Genomic DNA, 14,220 nt, shown 5'->3' on the forward strand with positions numbered 1-14,220 from the left:
TGACGTCTGGAGCCACTCGCTTTTCTCAGTCCAGGTCCCATCTCACGACGGAAATAATGAAAAAACAACAATGATAATTTGAATAATGAAAAAAAAAAGACATAAGTCTATCTGTTACAAGGTTTAGTTGTCAGCTTGGACATGATGAAGGCTACCAGGCAAAGATAGGGTGTATTGGTGCATCTGACCATTGACAGTGATACAGCTACATTCGCTTATCTGATTTTCTATGAGTAGGCCAAGTGATACCATCTTTAAGACTCACTACGTTTGTCTAGACCCGCACTAGAAAAAAATAGATTTACAACATAACATGAAACCAAAATAAGGGTCATTGTATATATCTTTTTTAAATGTATATAACATTTGTATATAGGTCTATAACATTTGTTTACAGCATTTACAGACAATATCAAGATAACCCCACAACAACTAAACAGCCCAATGAATCCCTTATTAATTTCGACTTCTAAAACAGACCATGTAAGCTACAAATAACAGCAAAAATAGGAATTTAGTGTAAAGTTAAGATGATACTTGGCTGCAAAAAAATATCCATTATTGTGGTCAGTTATTTAATCTTGCGCTGAAATAGATTTGATTAATCATTTTCTAAAATATAAACTTTTGTGAAGTATGCCTAGTCTATATGATTGTTATACATCCACAATCCCAAAACATAAAGCATGCTTTCAATAAATACTGGATGCTTTCAATAAATACTGGATGCGTCTTCTGGAAATGCATAGGCTATAATCGTATCTTCAACATCCTGCAAATCACTGGTAACAATGAAATCACCATACAGCATAGTTGTATTGAGTTTAATGTACTTACATTGTCATCGGTAATGGGTTATATTGTAAATAAATCGTATTTGTCAAATCTTGAAACAATGATTTCTACGGTATGATGCATCATTAATAGCAGTACAATACGATCTTGATAGAGTGTGGCTTTGTCCAAGGGACACACATGCAAAGTACCCGAGTGTGTTCCCTCCAATCAGAGAGCGCTCTCACTTAACATTATCCAATGGGAAATATGTGCATGCAGGTTGCTGCGCGGTTATCAGTGCATCGCGCTTCACTCACACCATAGTTCGAGTCAATTTACGAAGAAAGCCGACCCTTATGGTCACCATCAAAACCACTCAAAAACATCATCAGATCCTTCGACTTCCGAGAGGATTCTCGTTGTGGACGCATGCGGCAAACTCACTATTGACAGTCAACCGGAGAGACATTTTTGATCGAACTCTTGTCCGACAACGCAAGAGAACTTCTCTCCTAAAGAAGTGTTTTTGTTTTCTGAAGTTTCAACCTTCAGTGGCTACCGTATCCAGGATATACTTCAGAAGCTCCTGTAGTGGCCTCTGCTTATCGACCAGTCCAGCACCTTTATATGTATTACTTTCCTCGGTTTATTATTATATTTACTCGAGCGAATTTGGTGGTTCATGCTCTCAAATGTTAGCTGTTGGGCAGATGGATGCTAACCGGCAGAGTGCTTTCGTCCTAGGCAGTACACCGCTGGCAGCGTTGCACAACATGACCGAGATGAAGACGTCTTTATTTCCCTACACTTTGCAGAATCATGCGGGCTTCAAGGCGCCTTCTCTCAATCATTTGAACACACAGCTAGCCCTGGGGACACCACATGGAATTAGTGATATCTTGGGTAGACCTATCAACTCAGCTGGACAGCTGCTCTCGGGATTTCCAAGGATAAACGGCTTGGCCACCGCAGGAATGTACTTTAACCCAGCGGCAGTTTCTCGGTACCCGAAGCCCCTGACCGATCTCCCAGGAAGAGCACCCATATTCTGGCCTGGAGTGATGCAGAGCTCCCCTTGGAGGGATCCTAGAGTGCCCTGTCCTGGTACGTTTGCTATCTGGCTGTGTAGAGTGCAAAAATGTTTAAATGCAGCTATAGAAATCTCTATAAATGTTTTCTTTTTTAATTCAGACATCTGTTGAATAGCCTAGGATATTTGTTTATATTTGTTCGGTAACCTATTTTTTGGTTCTCCTTGTAAATAACTGATAATAACTACATATAGGGCCTACATAACGAATTCGATGGGCTATCCATTTATATTGGTTCCTTTTTATATTCCGTGTTTTAATTAATATTCTAAGCCTAGCTATGATAGTCAATACGAAGTCTCTATTGGAGTAAACTCGTGACAACTGTTTGCTACTGATGATGAAATACTAATCACTGTTGTGTTTACATATTTTTGACTAGACTCTTCAATCTTTTTTGTAGCTCAAGCAAACATGATGCTCGACAAGGATGGCAAGAAAAAACACTCCAGACCAACTTTTTCTGGACAGCAAATTTTTGCATTGGAGAAAACCTTTGAACAGACGAAATACCTTGCTGGCCCAGAGAGAGCTCGACTGGCTTACTCTTTAGGAATGACTGAAAGTCAAGTCAAGGTATGTATCATTACTTGAGTCATCTTTTTACATGAATTAATTTGTAGGCCTAAATGTCAATCATCTTAAAAATTACAATTGGTATGTGGAAGTTCTATGTGTAGTGTGTGTTATTCTCAGTTATTATTATTATTAGCAGGCTCATTATTATTGCCAATATTGTTAACATTGGTGGTATTTTCCTATGCTGCTATTATGTTGTCATTATTATGCAATTGGAGCTATTAGTAACTTCATGTTTAGCAAGGCCTTTTCTTGGCTCCAACTCAGATAGTAATAACTTTTATGTTGGAAGAATAATTATTACCCACTATAAGTATTTCTTATAATTGTATTTATTAAGTGTTTAATTGTATGTTATTGCTTCTCCCAATAGGTATGGTTTCAAAACAGGCGAACCAAATGGCGGAAGAGACACGCAGCGGAAATGGCAACAGCCAAAAAGAAACATGACTCTGAAACTGAGAAGATGAAGGAAAGTTCGGACAATGAGGACGATGACGAGTACAACAAACCTCTGGACCCTAATTCAGACGACGAAAAAATCACAAGACTTCTGAAAAAGCACAAGGCTACGAACCTTTCCCTGATCAGTCCATGCAGCAATAGCTCGGACACCTTGTGATGACATTGACAACTTGTCGTGAAGAGACTCAAACACTCCATGGTGCTTCTAAAGCTAATTTAACCAGGGTATACATTGTTGAAATGGAGAGAACGGGCGCTGATGGGTGGTGTGAATGATTTATGTTGTACAAACGAAAATGTAAGTGAGATGTATATATTTTTTACTGAGTAAGTTATGTTATTAAACCAATGTAAACAAGACATGGCAGCCTTTCCCGCAAATCCTGATAAGTATATATCTTCTCAATATTATAGCTTAATTATGTTATATATTGCAGAATAATGTCACCCATCTCTCCACCTTTTACCATTCTAAATTCAATACAGGTACACAATGTATAAATGCAAATGTTGTAAATTATAATGTAAAAAGCTTGTTTTAACGATTTCAACTCAGTTTTCTTCTATCATTTGAAGTAATTTATGTTTTACCTCATCAAACAAAAATAGAGAACTGGACCATCGTTTATGTTGGAATAAGAGAGTATTATTGCTTCTGCGAAGATGGAAGAAAAAAAAACGTTGTATTATGAATAAATTATTTAACAAGCTTTTGTTTTTAAAATGGAATTTTGTTTTTGAATAGTTTTCATCTTCACTGAAATTACTCTTCATTGAATAACCAAATATTTTGACATTGATCGGGACCCACTCAAATACTGAGAAAGGCGGGTCTAAGAAATTATAATGAACGGAAACCTGTTTGCTTCTTCTATCCAAGACCGTCTGAGATGTTTTGGATCACTTTTGTAAACCTTGCTTGCGCAAGTTGGAATAGCTCCATGTTAGTTGCGTTGGTGAAAGTATAGGCCTATACTAAACTAATAGGCCTAGGTCTTGTGAAATTGGCCAACAAGGACAAACTATAAATTACACTTGATATTAGACTACTTGTACTGTTATTCTCAATATTATACTTTTTTTTTTTTTTTTACAACGGCGTTGTGATTGATGGTGGTGATTAGGCCTAAAAAAATGCTATGCCTATACGTTTACGCATAGAAAGTTCCATAATAAATAGGCTACATATAACATCTGTATTTTTTTCAAATGTCTCTGTATTCCAAAAACGAAATTGTCTACATTTACAAACCCAGATATGGTAATTGGAATGGTGGGTTGCTTATAGGTTATGTTTGCGCCACAACCCCACATTATTAACCGAAAAATGATCAGAATTGGGCTGCCTGTGTAAACGGAGTATAACAGGCCTATAGGGCCAGGCTAGCTGCAATACCATAGGCCTAGCATAATTAGCATAATTACCAAAGTGGAGCCTTACACATCGATCACACCGATAGAAATATTGCATTTAGGTACACCAGAAGTACATCCATTTCCAATGGACCGCTGCGTTTGCCTTGCACCATTGTGTTGCAGAGGCAGTTGCAGTGCGTTCTGTGTGGAGAATACATTGGATTTATCGAACGTATGCATCAAACTGTATGCGCAGACGACTTAACAGAAATGGTAGCAGAAGGTGAATGTTGAACTTTTGTTGCACACATATCCAGATGATGCTGCGTGTCATTTTGTGCAAACTCTATTGGTGTGATCGCGGCGTTAAGGCTGCATGGTTTAACTTGATGTGATATCAAGAACATCATGGAAGCAGGAATATCTTTGAAAACGTTAATCCCTATGTGCACATAGCTTCTGTAAGATTGTGGCCACTGGCCATGCATGCAAGTTGAGCAAGTTCCACAAATAATAAGGCCTAGTCAATAGCATCTTGTTGTGCAATATGCAATGCTGAAGTGATATATGCGCTGGAATATGATGACAAAACACCCATTGAGTTCAAATGGTTTTATTGCTTGAGAACCGCATAACCAACACCATAACGTCAATGGGGTATAGAATCTCTATCTGCTGAAAGGAGTGTACAATCTGCGGCTTCTCTTATCACGTGACCAGGGGAAAAACAAGCAGTTTTGCCTACGAATCAGATCACACTATCAAGACAACAAATTCAGCGGCAGTCACAAAATCATTTCCACTTGCGGTGATTTAGATGAAGAAAAAAAAATCAAGGATCACTCGAACGGCTTCACACAGTCTGTGAACTCTGTAGTGTAGTAAATGAAATCAATAAAAGGAAACCATCGCGTTCCATCAACAGCCTCCCCTAATCGCTTTTTAATGCTCTAACGAGCGATGAGAGGAACTTATTTGCAAAATAGCAGTGAAGGGTGTTGAAGGCTACATTCAAAATTAAAAAGCAATTCTTCCTGGTCTTTCCCACCTTTAGCGTTTTTTTTGTGTGTGTTTTTTTTAAAACAATGTATAATCAAGACCTTTATCTATCAGTTGGACTTAACTATTTTATGTTAACTCTTACAGACTTAATTTCTTTGTACAATACTTGGCACCATAATGCATTAACAAACATAGATACCCAAGCCTATCTAAAAACATCACATTCAGAACCATAATATTATTATATAGAAATAAGTTAGAATAATAATAATGAAATAATGTGAGACTGCTATATATGAAACAATATCTTATATACTTGCATGGTCTATGGCACTGCTTAAAACCTCCTTGGATAGGCTATATAAATCATGTTGGCTGCAAAGTTTTTTTCTCTCTCCATTGTAATGTTAGATTCAAAGGTCATGGCTGATGAAACACACATGCAGCCATATTGTCTAGATATACTTCAGCATAACAATTGTGGTAAGAATGATAAATTATCTCTTTAAAAAGTACAGTATATAAAATGAGATTCAGCTGATGTGAGGCATGGCAGTGTTATGCACACAAGTCAGCAATGACAAATAAAAAACCAACAAATAAAATATAAATGAAATTAACGGAAAATATTTACCTATTCTAAACAGTGGGACCACAAAGTTTGGTCAAAAGAGAGAGAACGGCACTAAAACCATCAACAACTCTATGTTATACTGTCCAATGTACAAATAAACCTAACAATATAGATATACAACTTTTTTTGCATTGCACTTTTTAAAAACATCTTACATACTGTAATGAAGTAGCTTCTATGTTAGAGGCATACCTAAAATTGCAAATATGGTATCTAAAATAATGTAGTTATGACTAATTTCTATTAGAGTTTTGGCAACAAGGCTGTGACATGGAAAAGAGTTGTCCTTCCTTTCTCTGGGGGAATAGGGTGCGTCGCAATAGTGAGGTCAGTGAGGTGTGTCTTATCGCAAACGTGTCTCGGGTGGGTAGTCCAGATACTGACGTGTTGTGTGGAAAAACAACAGCTTGTATGAATGAGGTGTTAGAAAGACTGCAACTGGTCACCACTGCTGAAAAGTCTGTATAGGGTCTTCAGTGTGTGTGTGTGTGTATGTGTGTGTGTGTGTGTGTGTGTGTGTGTGTGTGGGGGGCGTTTGTGTGTATCCTGTGTCCAATTCTTGTGTTCTTCTCACAGAGGCGCTTCACACAGATATCTTCTCCACCCTTTGGCACCACTTCCCTGACAAAATAAAGAAGAGAAAACACAGACAATTGAGAATTATGCTTCAGCATCAGGCATGTATTATACAAACAACTACAAAAATGCAATGCAAAAAATTAAGGAAACCGAAGCATAATAAGAATCATATTAATCATACGAATAATAATGACAGTAAAAATCAATAATTAAATAATAATAATAAATAAAAATATTTACCAAGACATCACTGCACGTTACAACACTTGTGCTTATTTGCATTAGCTTTACCTGCCCCGGGTGTTAAACGAAAGGACAGGTAGACAGGCTGCCAGACAGAGGGACACAGAGAGACAAATAAGACAGTTAGCAACAGTCCTGCCCTGAGTGGAAGGGTCAAAGGCAAGGGGGCAAATACAAGTTTAAAGCTCTCGCTCACACACACACACACACACACACAACCTAAACTCACATACCAGGGGCGCACATATTTTCACCTGCGTGCTAACTACATTGGAAAAAATTTAAACATAGCAGAATGTGATTTTAGCGGCTGCGTGTGGTTCTTGGCCTAGGTCTGGTGGAGTCTCTCTCAGTGCCCAGGTCTCCTCACACACACACACTACTGTCCAGTCCACAGTAAGTAATGATGAAAGACTGAGGACTTCAGCTTTAAGGCGCCTCTCTCTCTCTCTCTGTCAGCCTAACAGCCACTGTCTGACACTACAGACTCGAGGGACTGTGTTAAATACTATCTATAAAGTCAGCATGACAAAATAGCCTCTGATCACAATATGACTGTTCACAGCCAACTTTTGGCACATGCATAAGCAATTGCTGTAATAGGTCAATGGAGTACTAGTTTTTGGTTATGAAAAGGTAGTTGTACTAATCTCATTTACGAGTCATATCCTTCAAAATCAAGGACTATACTGAATTCCATTCATTGAAAATGACTGGAAATCCCAAATTACAACAAAGTGCAAACTTAGTTTTCAATTGAAATAATAGAACATAATGAAATAATGTACTCAATCTCACAATGCAAAATCACACATACAAATCCATACACAGACAACCACCCATACCCACAAACACACAACACAACATAACCCAGAAGTGGGCTAGGCCTGTGATGTTACCTTATGGTCCCCCATGCAGACGTTGGGCCCTATATTGTCATAGACCAAGTTCTTCTCCTCATTTTCAGGCTGAGAAAAAAACAAAAACGACACATTAAAATAGTTATATTAAAATAACAGCAGTATAAAAATGTAAACAAAGAATAACTAAAACATAATTGAGATAGAAAATATTTCTCCCAGTGGGCTAAATACATTTCATTCGTTGGCATTTTGAGGTCAAATACACATTATTCTGTTTAATTCTAACAATGTTATTACATGAAAATTCTTCTCTTAGACATTTCATGAGGTGTAGGTAAACCTGGTCCTGAAGTAGCCTACCGTTGATTACATATGACTGATTTATAACTAACAGCAGAGTTTTAATGGAGTTAATACAACTTTAGAAACTCAATATTGCACCTTTTACTTGAAGATTGAATACAGTGAATAGACATGAACTGTGTGGAAATCAGTTACCAAGACCATATTTACCTCCCAAACAAATGAGCTCATACAGCATATAAATGAATCATGTTTCCATATTTCACACAAAGGAATTGTCAAACACTGAGACATGAATCTCAGGCCTAGAGTATAATCAATCTTATTTCTCTGGTAGAACTGAATACTTTTTAAACAGCCTGAGAGCCGTCAGCTGTGACTAGGTGAGAAGCGCTTCCACTTGAGAAGAAACAAAGAGTAGCGTCAGAATGGACCATAAACTTAAATCCAAATTAACTTCCAACCTATCCTGCTAGTCTAAGGTCACTGGTGCGCTGGCGTGCACCGGGTACCTCACTCTACCTTTCTGCGGGGCCACGCACCGGTACTTTCCCCAACTGCCTGCCAAACGCATGAGTCGCAGACTCCCGGAGCTCAGGATACATTCATCACAGAGACTTGATCATTTACAAAGACAGCATAAAATGGTGGATTTTCGGCCTGCATAATCTTTAGACAGATAAACAAATTACCGGGGCCCTCCGGCAGAAACAGAGCGCTCGCTCCGCTGAGCATTCATTACCACACTTCCACCCTCCGGTGCTGTGCCGCACAGGCAGCGGGCAACCTTTGGCGTGTTAGGGCTCGGCAAGCAGAAAATAACACGATGGCGAGTTAACCGACCGTGCCATGATAGACGATGCCACATGGATGCCTGTTTTTCAGGCCAATGTCTTAACAATCTGTAACGCTGCCTTGGAGTGACTGAGTGTGTGTGTGTGTGTGTGTGAGTGTGGTGTGGTGTGGTGTGTGTGTGTGTGTGTGTGTGTGTGTGTGTGTGCGCGTATGCTCAGTGCATCAGCCAATCTGTGAACATTAGGCGACTCTGCCCACTCCCCTACATTACAAGTAATTAACTTGTAATTGAAAAAAAAAGAACTACTCTTTTTAAAACTAACGACAAGGGCAAGTGTTTTGGAAAGGGGGATAAGCCAAACCTTCCTGTAAAGCCACAGTAGATGAGAAGAAAGGCTAGTAAGGAATTTTTCTCTTTTAGAAAGCCAACTTCCTCTCCCCCCTCCTGTGTTCTGGAGCTCAGAGATGTGAGTGTGGTTGTGAGCAGACTCCCACTGTGAAGTGGACTACTGTACTGGGCTTTTATCCAGGAGACTCCTGCACACACCCAGACCATCAGATACATGGCAGGCACTACTACAGTAGTACAGAAGAGAGGTGCTACTGTGGAGGAAGGGATGCTCTGGTGTTGTGGTCAGTAAAGAGTCTCTCGTCGCCATAGACGGCAAGTTCCTCCCCATACAGGGACATGTTCAAGAGGGCACACCGTAGCAAAACGATTTGCAACTGAAAGCAAAAATAAGCATGTTTTTAGGGGGACATGTTCAGAGTGTATCTCTCTGTTTCACCCCATTTCGGACAATTTTGTGCCTACTGAACATCTGCCATGCCATGTCAAGGCGGCTGCCTTCACTTAAATTTACAGCTGGCCTCACCGGCGTAATCTAGTCTCATTTATCACATCAGATGCCTTCCAACAGCTCTATTGTCAAGGACTATCTCCAGTTTAATCAAGTGTGAGTGTGCACTTTTAGACACAATACATTTTTCCTCCTGTCACCTTAAAAAGCACAGTAATCAAATAGGTGGACAAACTCAATCTATTCATTGGGCTGATTAAAGCAAAAATGGGACGCCTCAGTGTAAATTGAAATGACAGATTTATACACACTCTTTTGCTGACAACAACCGCAACCAACAGGGAAAACATACCAAAAAGGATGCAGTTGTTAAAGTTGTAGTTACATGGAAAATGGTAAGTTAGGCTGATCGTAAACATGTTAAGAGATGCACTTTGTGTAGATGCCAAGTGCTGAAGAGGTCTTGGATAATGAACACTTTTTCTAACCCCAGATCTGCCATGTTCTCTAAACATCATAGCCAGACGGGAACAACTTTGAGGGACTAGCATGGTAGATATTTCAAGTAATCCAGCAAACAACTGGGGAAAGACAACAGTCTGCAGCCCAAACTGGTGCTGTGCTGACGGGGAGGGAAGGAGAGGTGGCAGATTGGTTGAGAGTTTACAATGCCTCTCCTGGATTTGGGCAGGGTGGTGGGCCACAGCTTTGGGTTCTGCCACTGTGTTGACTCTGAGAATGAGCAGACAGAGGGAGCACAAGATCTCCATCTTTATAGGGCCATTATGGCCCACTGGCATGTTATAAGATCTGGGACATATATACTATCTGTGTGGACCCTGGGCTTAACTCACCGTATGAATATTCACACACAATAAATCCCTCCATCTGGGGGGCTGGCAGAGCATGGGCAGAGCGGAGAGAGAGAGAGAAGAAGTGAGAGTGACAGAGTGGGTTGAAGAAAGAGAGAAGTTGAGACAGAATGTGAAAGAGAGAGGGATGGAGTAAGACTAGATACCATAGACCAAGCGTGTGAAGCTATCCCCGATTGGCAATCCAAGATTTTACATGTTGAATCTAGAATACACCACCGGGTGATGGTCTGCCAATGACTGTTGGCAGATCGCCGTATGTATGTGTCTTGGGCTTCTTAAACTCACCTTTAAGACCAGGTCTTTAGCTGTGGCAGACATGAGGACGCGGTCACACCAAGCAGGGCATCTGGTGTTCATGTACTGCTTTCCCTGACTGCTGTCTTCACTGTACGGATAACTGTGGAAACAAACCCAAACAACACACCATCATCAGTTACATACAGTTCATATAACAATGGCCCATACAACTGCAATACAATAATCAAGACTTCTGTGTTAATAAAGTGGAAGAAATACAAAGACAATTCTGTGTATTCTAAAGTAGATTGTAAAAGGCATAGCCAACAAAGGAGTTTCTTAGTTAGGGGCTAGAGCACAGAAAAGGAGAGAACATTGAATTCAATCAGATACACAGCTTTGACTGTCTGGAAATAATCTTTCGAATAAACACACATGGATGGATGGCTCAATCAGAGCAATCGTTTGAGGGAAACATTTTCTCTCTCACACACACACACACACGCTCGCACACACACACACACACACACAAGCTACTTCCCTATGCAGCCATCAAAAAGAGATTAGGGCTGTGGAAAATGGCCAAGTGAGATTGTATCTGGTAACAGGAGGAACAATCGTATGATTTAAGTAGCCCGGGCCCGCCGGGAACCCCATCGAGCCGATGCAGATTTACATTGTTGAGAATTCAATTTAGCCCTACAGCTCATCAAACTGCATTAGATTTACATGCCACCAATCCAATTTGTTTGCGCGGCTCATCGGGATAGGCCCGGGTTTACATACTGTAATACCAATCCAATTTGCTCCTTCAGTGCTACACACAGGGCTCACCATGGTGTAATACAGCACACGTTTGCCCCGGGGCCAGTAATAAACAATTGACATAACCACAGCCGTCCTATATTATTCTCCATTGTCAAGAGTCTCAGGTGACAACGTTATAAGACTTGAAAGTAACAGTGTATCTGGGATTATGTACTGTAAATGTCATGTCATTATTATGTTTCTGTGTGTGTGTGTTTTACACCATAATGTGATGCAACCCCCTCCCAGTATTCTCCAATCAGTCAGTCAGATGGGTACATATGTCCGAATGAGAGGCTGCTGATTAAATATTTTTGACCTGTTAGCACACAGCTATCGGACACATTCACCTAGCTAACTAGCGGCTGCTACGACACACACAGGCACCTCCTTAGGCCAATCAGCCATGATGTGCAGGGCAGGCCAACATACACTGTCACATGGCAGCAATGAAGGGAGATTGTGTCACTCTCAGGCAGCCAGGCAGGAAACCAACTGCGCAAACAGAGGCCTGGTAAACACTTCCAGGCGCACGCGCACACACACACACACACACACACACACAGCTGCCACAGTTGTGCCATGGCGACCAGTACGACCACAGACCGGGGACTATGGGAGGGCGGACAGGGGTGGGGGTGGGAATAGGGGACGAGAGGTACCCACATCCGGCCAGCACACAGCACCCCCCTGCTGGGTGAACAAACAGGCCTGCAGAGGGCTTCTTACAGAGCACCCAGCCTCCAATTAGCATTAATGGCACTTAAAGCATGTGGAAATGCAGCAGGTTTTGGTATGCTAAAGAAGGGATGAAGGAGGGATCGGCAGGATGAAAGTCTTTCAGAGAAGAGAGGAAGAATAGGATGAGGGATACAGAGCGAGAGAGACAAGAGAGGAGATAAAGAGGGCTCAGACAGTAGAGAGAGAGAGTGCGGGAGGAAAAGAGCAAAGTCTTCAAAGTGGCTCAATCTTCAGGGGTGGCCTGGCTACAGACTCTCCATACAGTAAACTGGCCCTACATGACTATGCTATCACTCTATTGTAAGGGAAATAAAAGGAGTATCAACCTATCATAGCAAATTGCTGTGGAGCACATTTAAAAAACAAAACCACTATCACTTAACTGTTTTTGATAATAAAATAACAATCGGAAAAGATGATTAATCATTGTATAAGGTGATTAACAATACTCAACAATGGCAATTAAAGGATAATTCCACTGCAGGCAGTCTTGCCCTACTCCTCCTCCCATTCTCACCGCACCCTCCAATGGCTCCAATTGAGATAACAGGTCCTAATGCAACAGCAAACATCAGTGGCGGCTTTGGGGAGCACTGTGTGATTAATGTGTCTGATTAGCGCGCTCACAAACGTATCTGAAAGCAAACGGGGCTAGTGGGTGTGCACGCCGGAGCCCGTCAGCTCCTATCGGGCCCTTATTGCCCGCAGCAAGACTAATTACACTAATTAATGGGGCCGAGCTGATAAACTCAACAATCGCCCACCTGTATGTATGAGTCTACCATGCTTGCTGTGAGACTGAGACCCACACACCCACACACACTCCGTTGGCCCAACTTCGGTCCCTCAGGCAGGTTACTGTGGTGGTACTGCACCTGGCTTAACTACCTAGACCAGAGGTTCACCAGCAGATCTGCTAACAGCTTCTATGAACCACCTGTGTGTAACGCATAATGCATTGTGAATATATTTATATGCATTCATAAAGATGGTTATAAGGAGCCGTGAGCTGGTGCCAATGCTTGTATTGCAACCATGATGCACTATGGGATGACAGAAAGCATTGGAAATGAGGAAGTCAAATGTGCACCTGTACACCATTGAAAACATCCTCTTTTGTGGGCTATAACCTCTAGTGTAGAGTTCACAGACTTCAACACGGGGACTTCCACATATCGAACATGTCTCTCAAAGCCACCACACCATTACTCATTCTTCATGTGGGGTTTAATGTTTGACTTCCTGCTGTAACATCACTCATATGTTTTTTTCCGGTAAGTGTCAAACGCCTGTCAGTCGTGTGTTTGAGCAGTACAAAGGATTGGCGATGTGAAACCTGGCCCTACTGTGTTTAGTCAGACCTGGGTTCAAATACTATTTGAAATCTTTCAAATACTTTTAGAGCTCTAGCGCTGGAGTGCCAGATGGGTGGGGTTTGTATATGCACTTTTGCAACTATTCTATTTGTTCCGTTGCACCAGGAAGTTCAATCAAGCCCAGATAAAGTATTTGAAATGAATATATATATATAAATATTTTTACCCAGGTCTGGTATCACTCAGACTCACCGTCCAGAGAGAGAGAGTGGAAGTGGGCTGGGCCAGGCCAGTTGGGAGCTCTTGTCCCCAGGCTGCAGTCACCCAGCACTGGGCAGCGTCATCCCCATTCTGTCATGTCCAACATTTCCTATCTCCCGGCATGACACATAAATGCCGTTATCTTGTTTTACATAATGACAAATAAGTGACAAGCCAAACAGTGGCCAATTGAGTGAACCCGTATTTAACGAGGGAATATAAACTAGAGAATATGGGCAGGTCAGAGAGCCAGAGATAAGATTGGTTACAGTATGAATGACACAAGGGCAGAGGTCAGGAGGGGTATCATGGGGCTAAGGTCACATGACTCAGTGTCATGGGTCTGTATGGACGTAGGGATTGGCTTAGCCATCAAGTTATTTTCTTTTCACGGGAAAATAAACTTTTTTTCTAATGATTCACCTCTCCCGCTCAGCCATATTTGTTCACCGTTGTCAGGGGAGGCTTGGCAAAACAAGGCGGGAAACGAGGAGAG

At 41.2% G+C, this 14,220-nt stretch overlaps 2 protein-coding genes across 4 annotated transcripts in view; one reads left to right on the forward strand and one right to left on the reverse strand.

The window, feature by feature from the left end:
* Window positions 1–1,107: 1,107 nt before the first annotated feature.
* Window positions 1,108–4,030, forward strand: LOC121582712 (homeobox protein Nkx-6.2-like). 2 transcript variants are annotated; one of them, XM_041898738.2, is made up of 3 exons: window positions 1,108–1,881; window positions 2,251–2,444; window positions 2,821–4,030. In XM_041898738.2, exons 1-3 carry the CDS (start codon window positions 1,134–1,136, stop codon window positions 3,067–3,069), a joined length of 1,191 nt encoding a protein of 396 aa, XP_041754672.1. In that variant the 5' UTR covers window positions 1,108–1,133; the 3' UTR covers window positions 3,070–4,030. The 2 variants fall into 2 exon arrangements, with proteins under 2 accessions (XP_041754672.1, XP_041754683.1); XM_041898749.2 differs by having other exon boundaries at window positions 2,272–2,444; window positions 2,821–4,028.
* An 835-nt stretch (window positions 4,031–4,865) lies between these two features.
* The window catches only part of LOC121569244 (inositol polyphosphate-5-phosphatase A-like), a 233,116-nt gene continuing 223,761 nt past the window's right edge, over window positions 4,866–14,220 (reverse strand). Inside the window, exons 13-16 of one of the 2 annotated variants that reach the window (XM_041880055.2) lie at window positions 10,648–10,759; window positions 7,626–7,694; window positions 6,775–6,811; window positions 4,866–6,525 (exon numbers count right to left, since the gene is read on the reverse strand). In XM_041880055.2, the coding sequence (XP_041735989.1) occupies window positions 6,488–6,525; window positions 6,775–6,811; window positions 7,626–7,694; window positions 10,648–10,759 (256 nt within the window). In that variant the 3' untranslated portion in view covers window positions 4,866–6,487. Of the gene's footprint in view, window positions 6,526–6,723; window positions 6,812–7,625; window positions 7,695–10,647; window positions 10,760–14,220 lie in introns of both variants that reach the window. The other variant, XM_041880046.2, reaches the window with a different exon arrangement.

Source organism: Coregonus clupeaformis, chromosome 1 (genome assembly GCF_020615455.1).
Source record: "Coregonus clupeaformis isolate EN_2021a chromosome 1, ASM2061545v1, whole genome shotgun sequence".
NCBI lineage: Eukaryota > Metazoa > Chordata > Actinopteri > Salmoniformes > Salmonidae > Coregonus > Coregonus clupeaformis.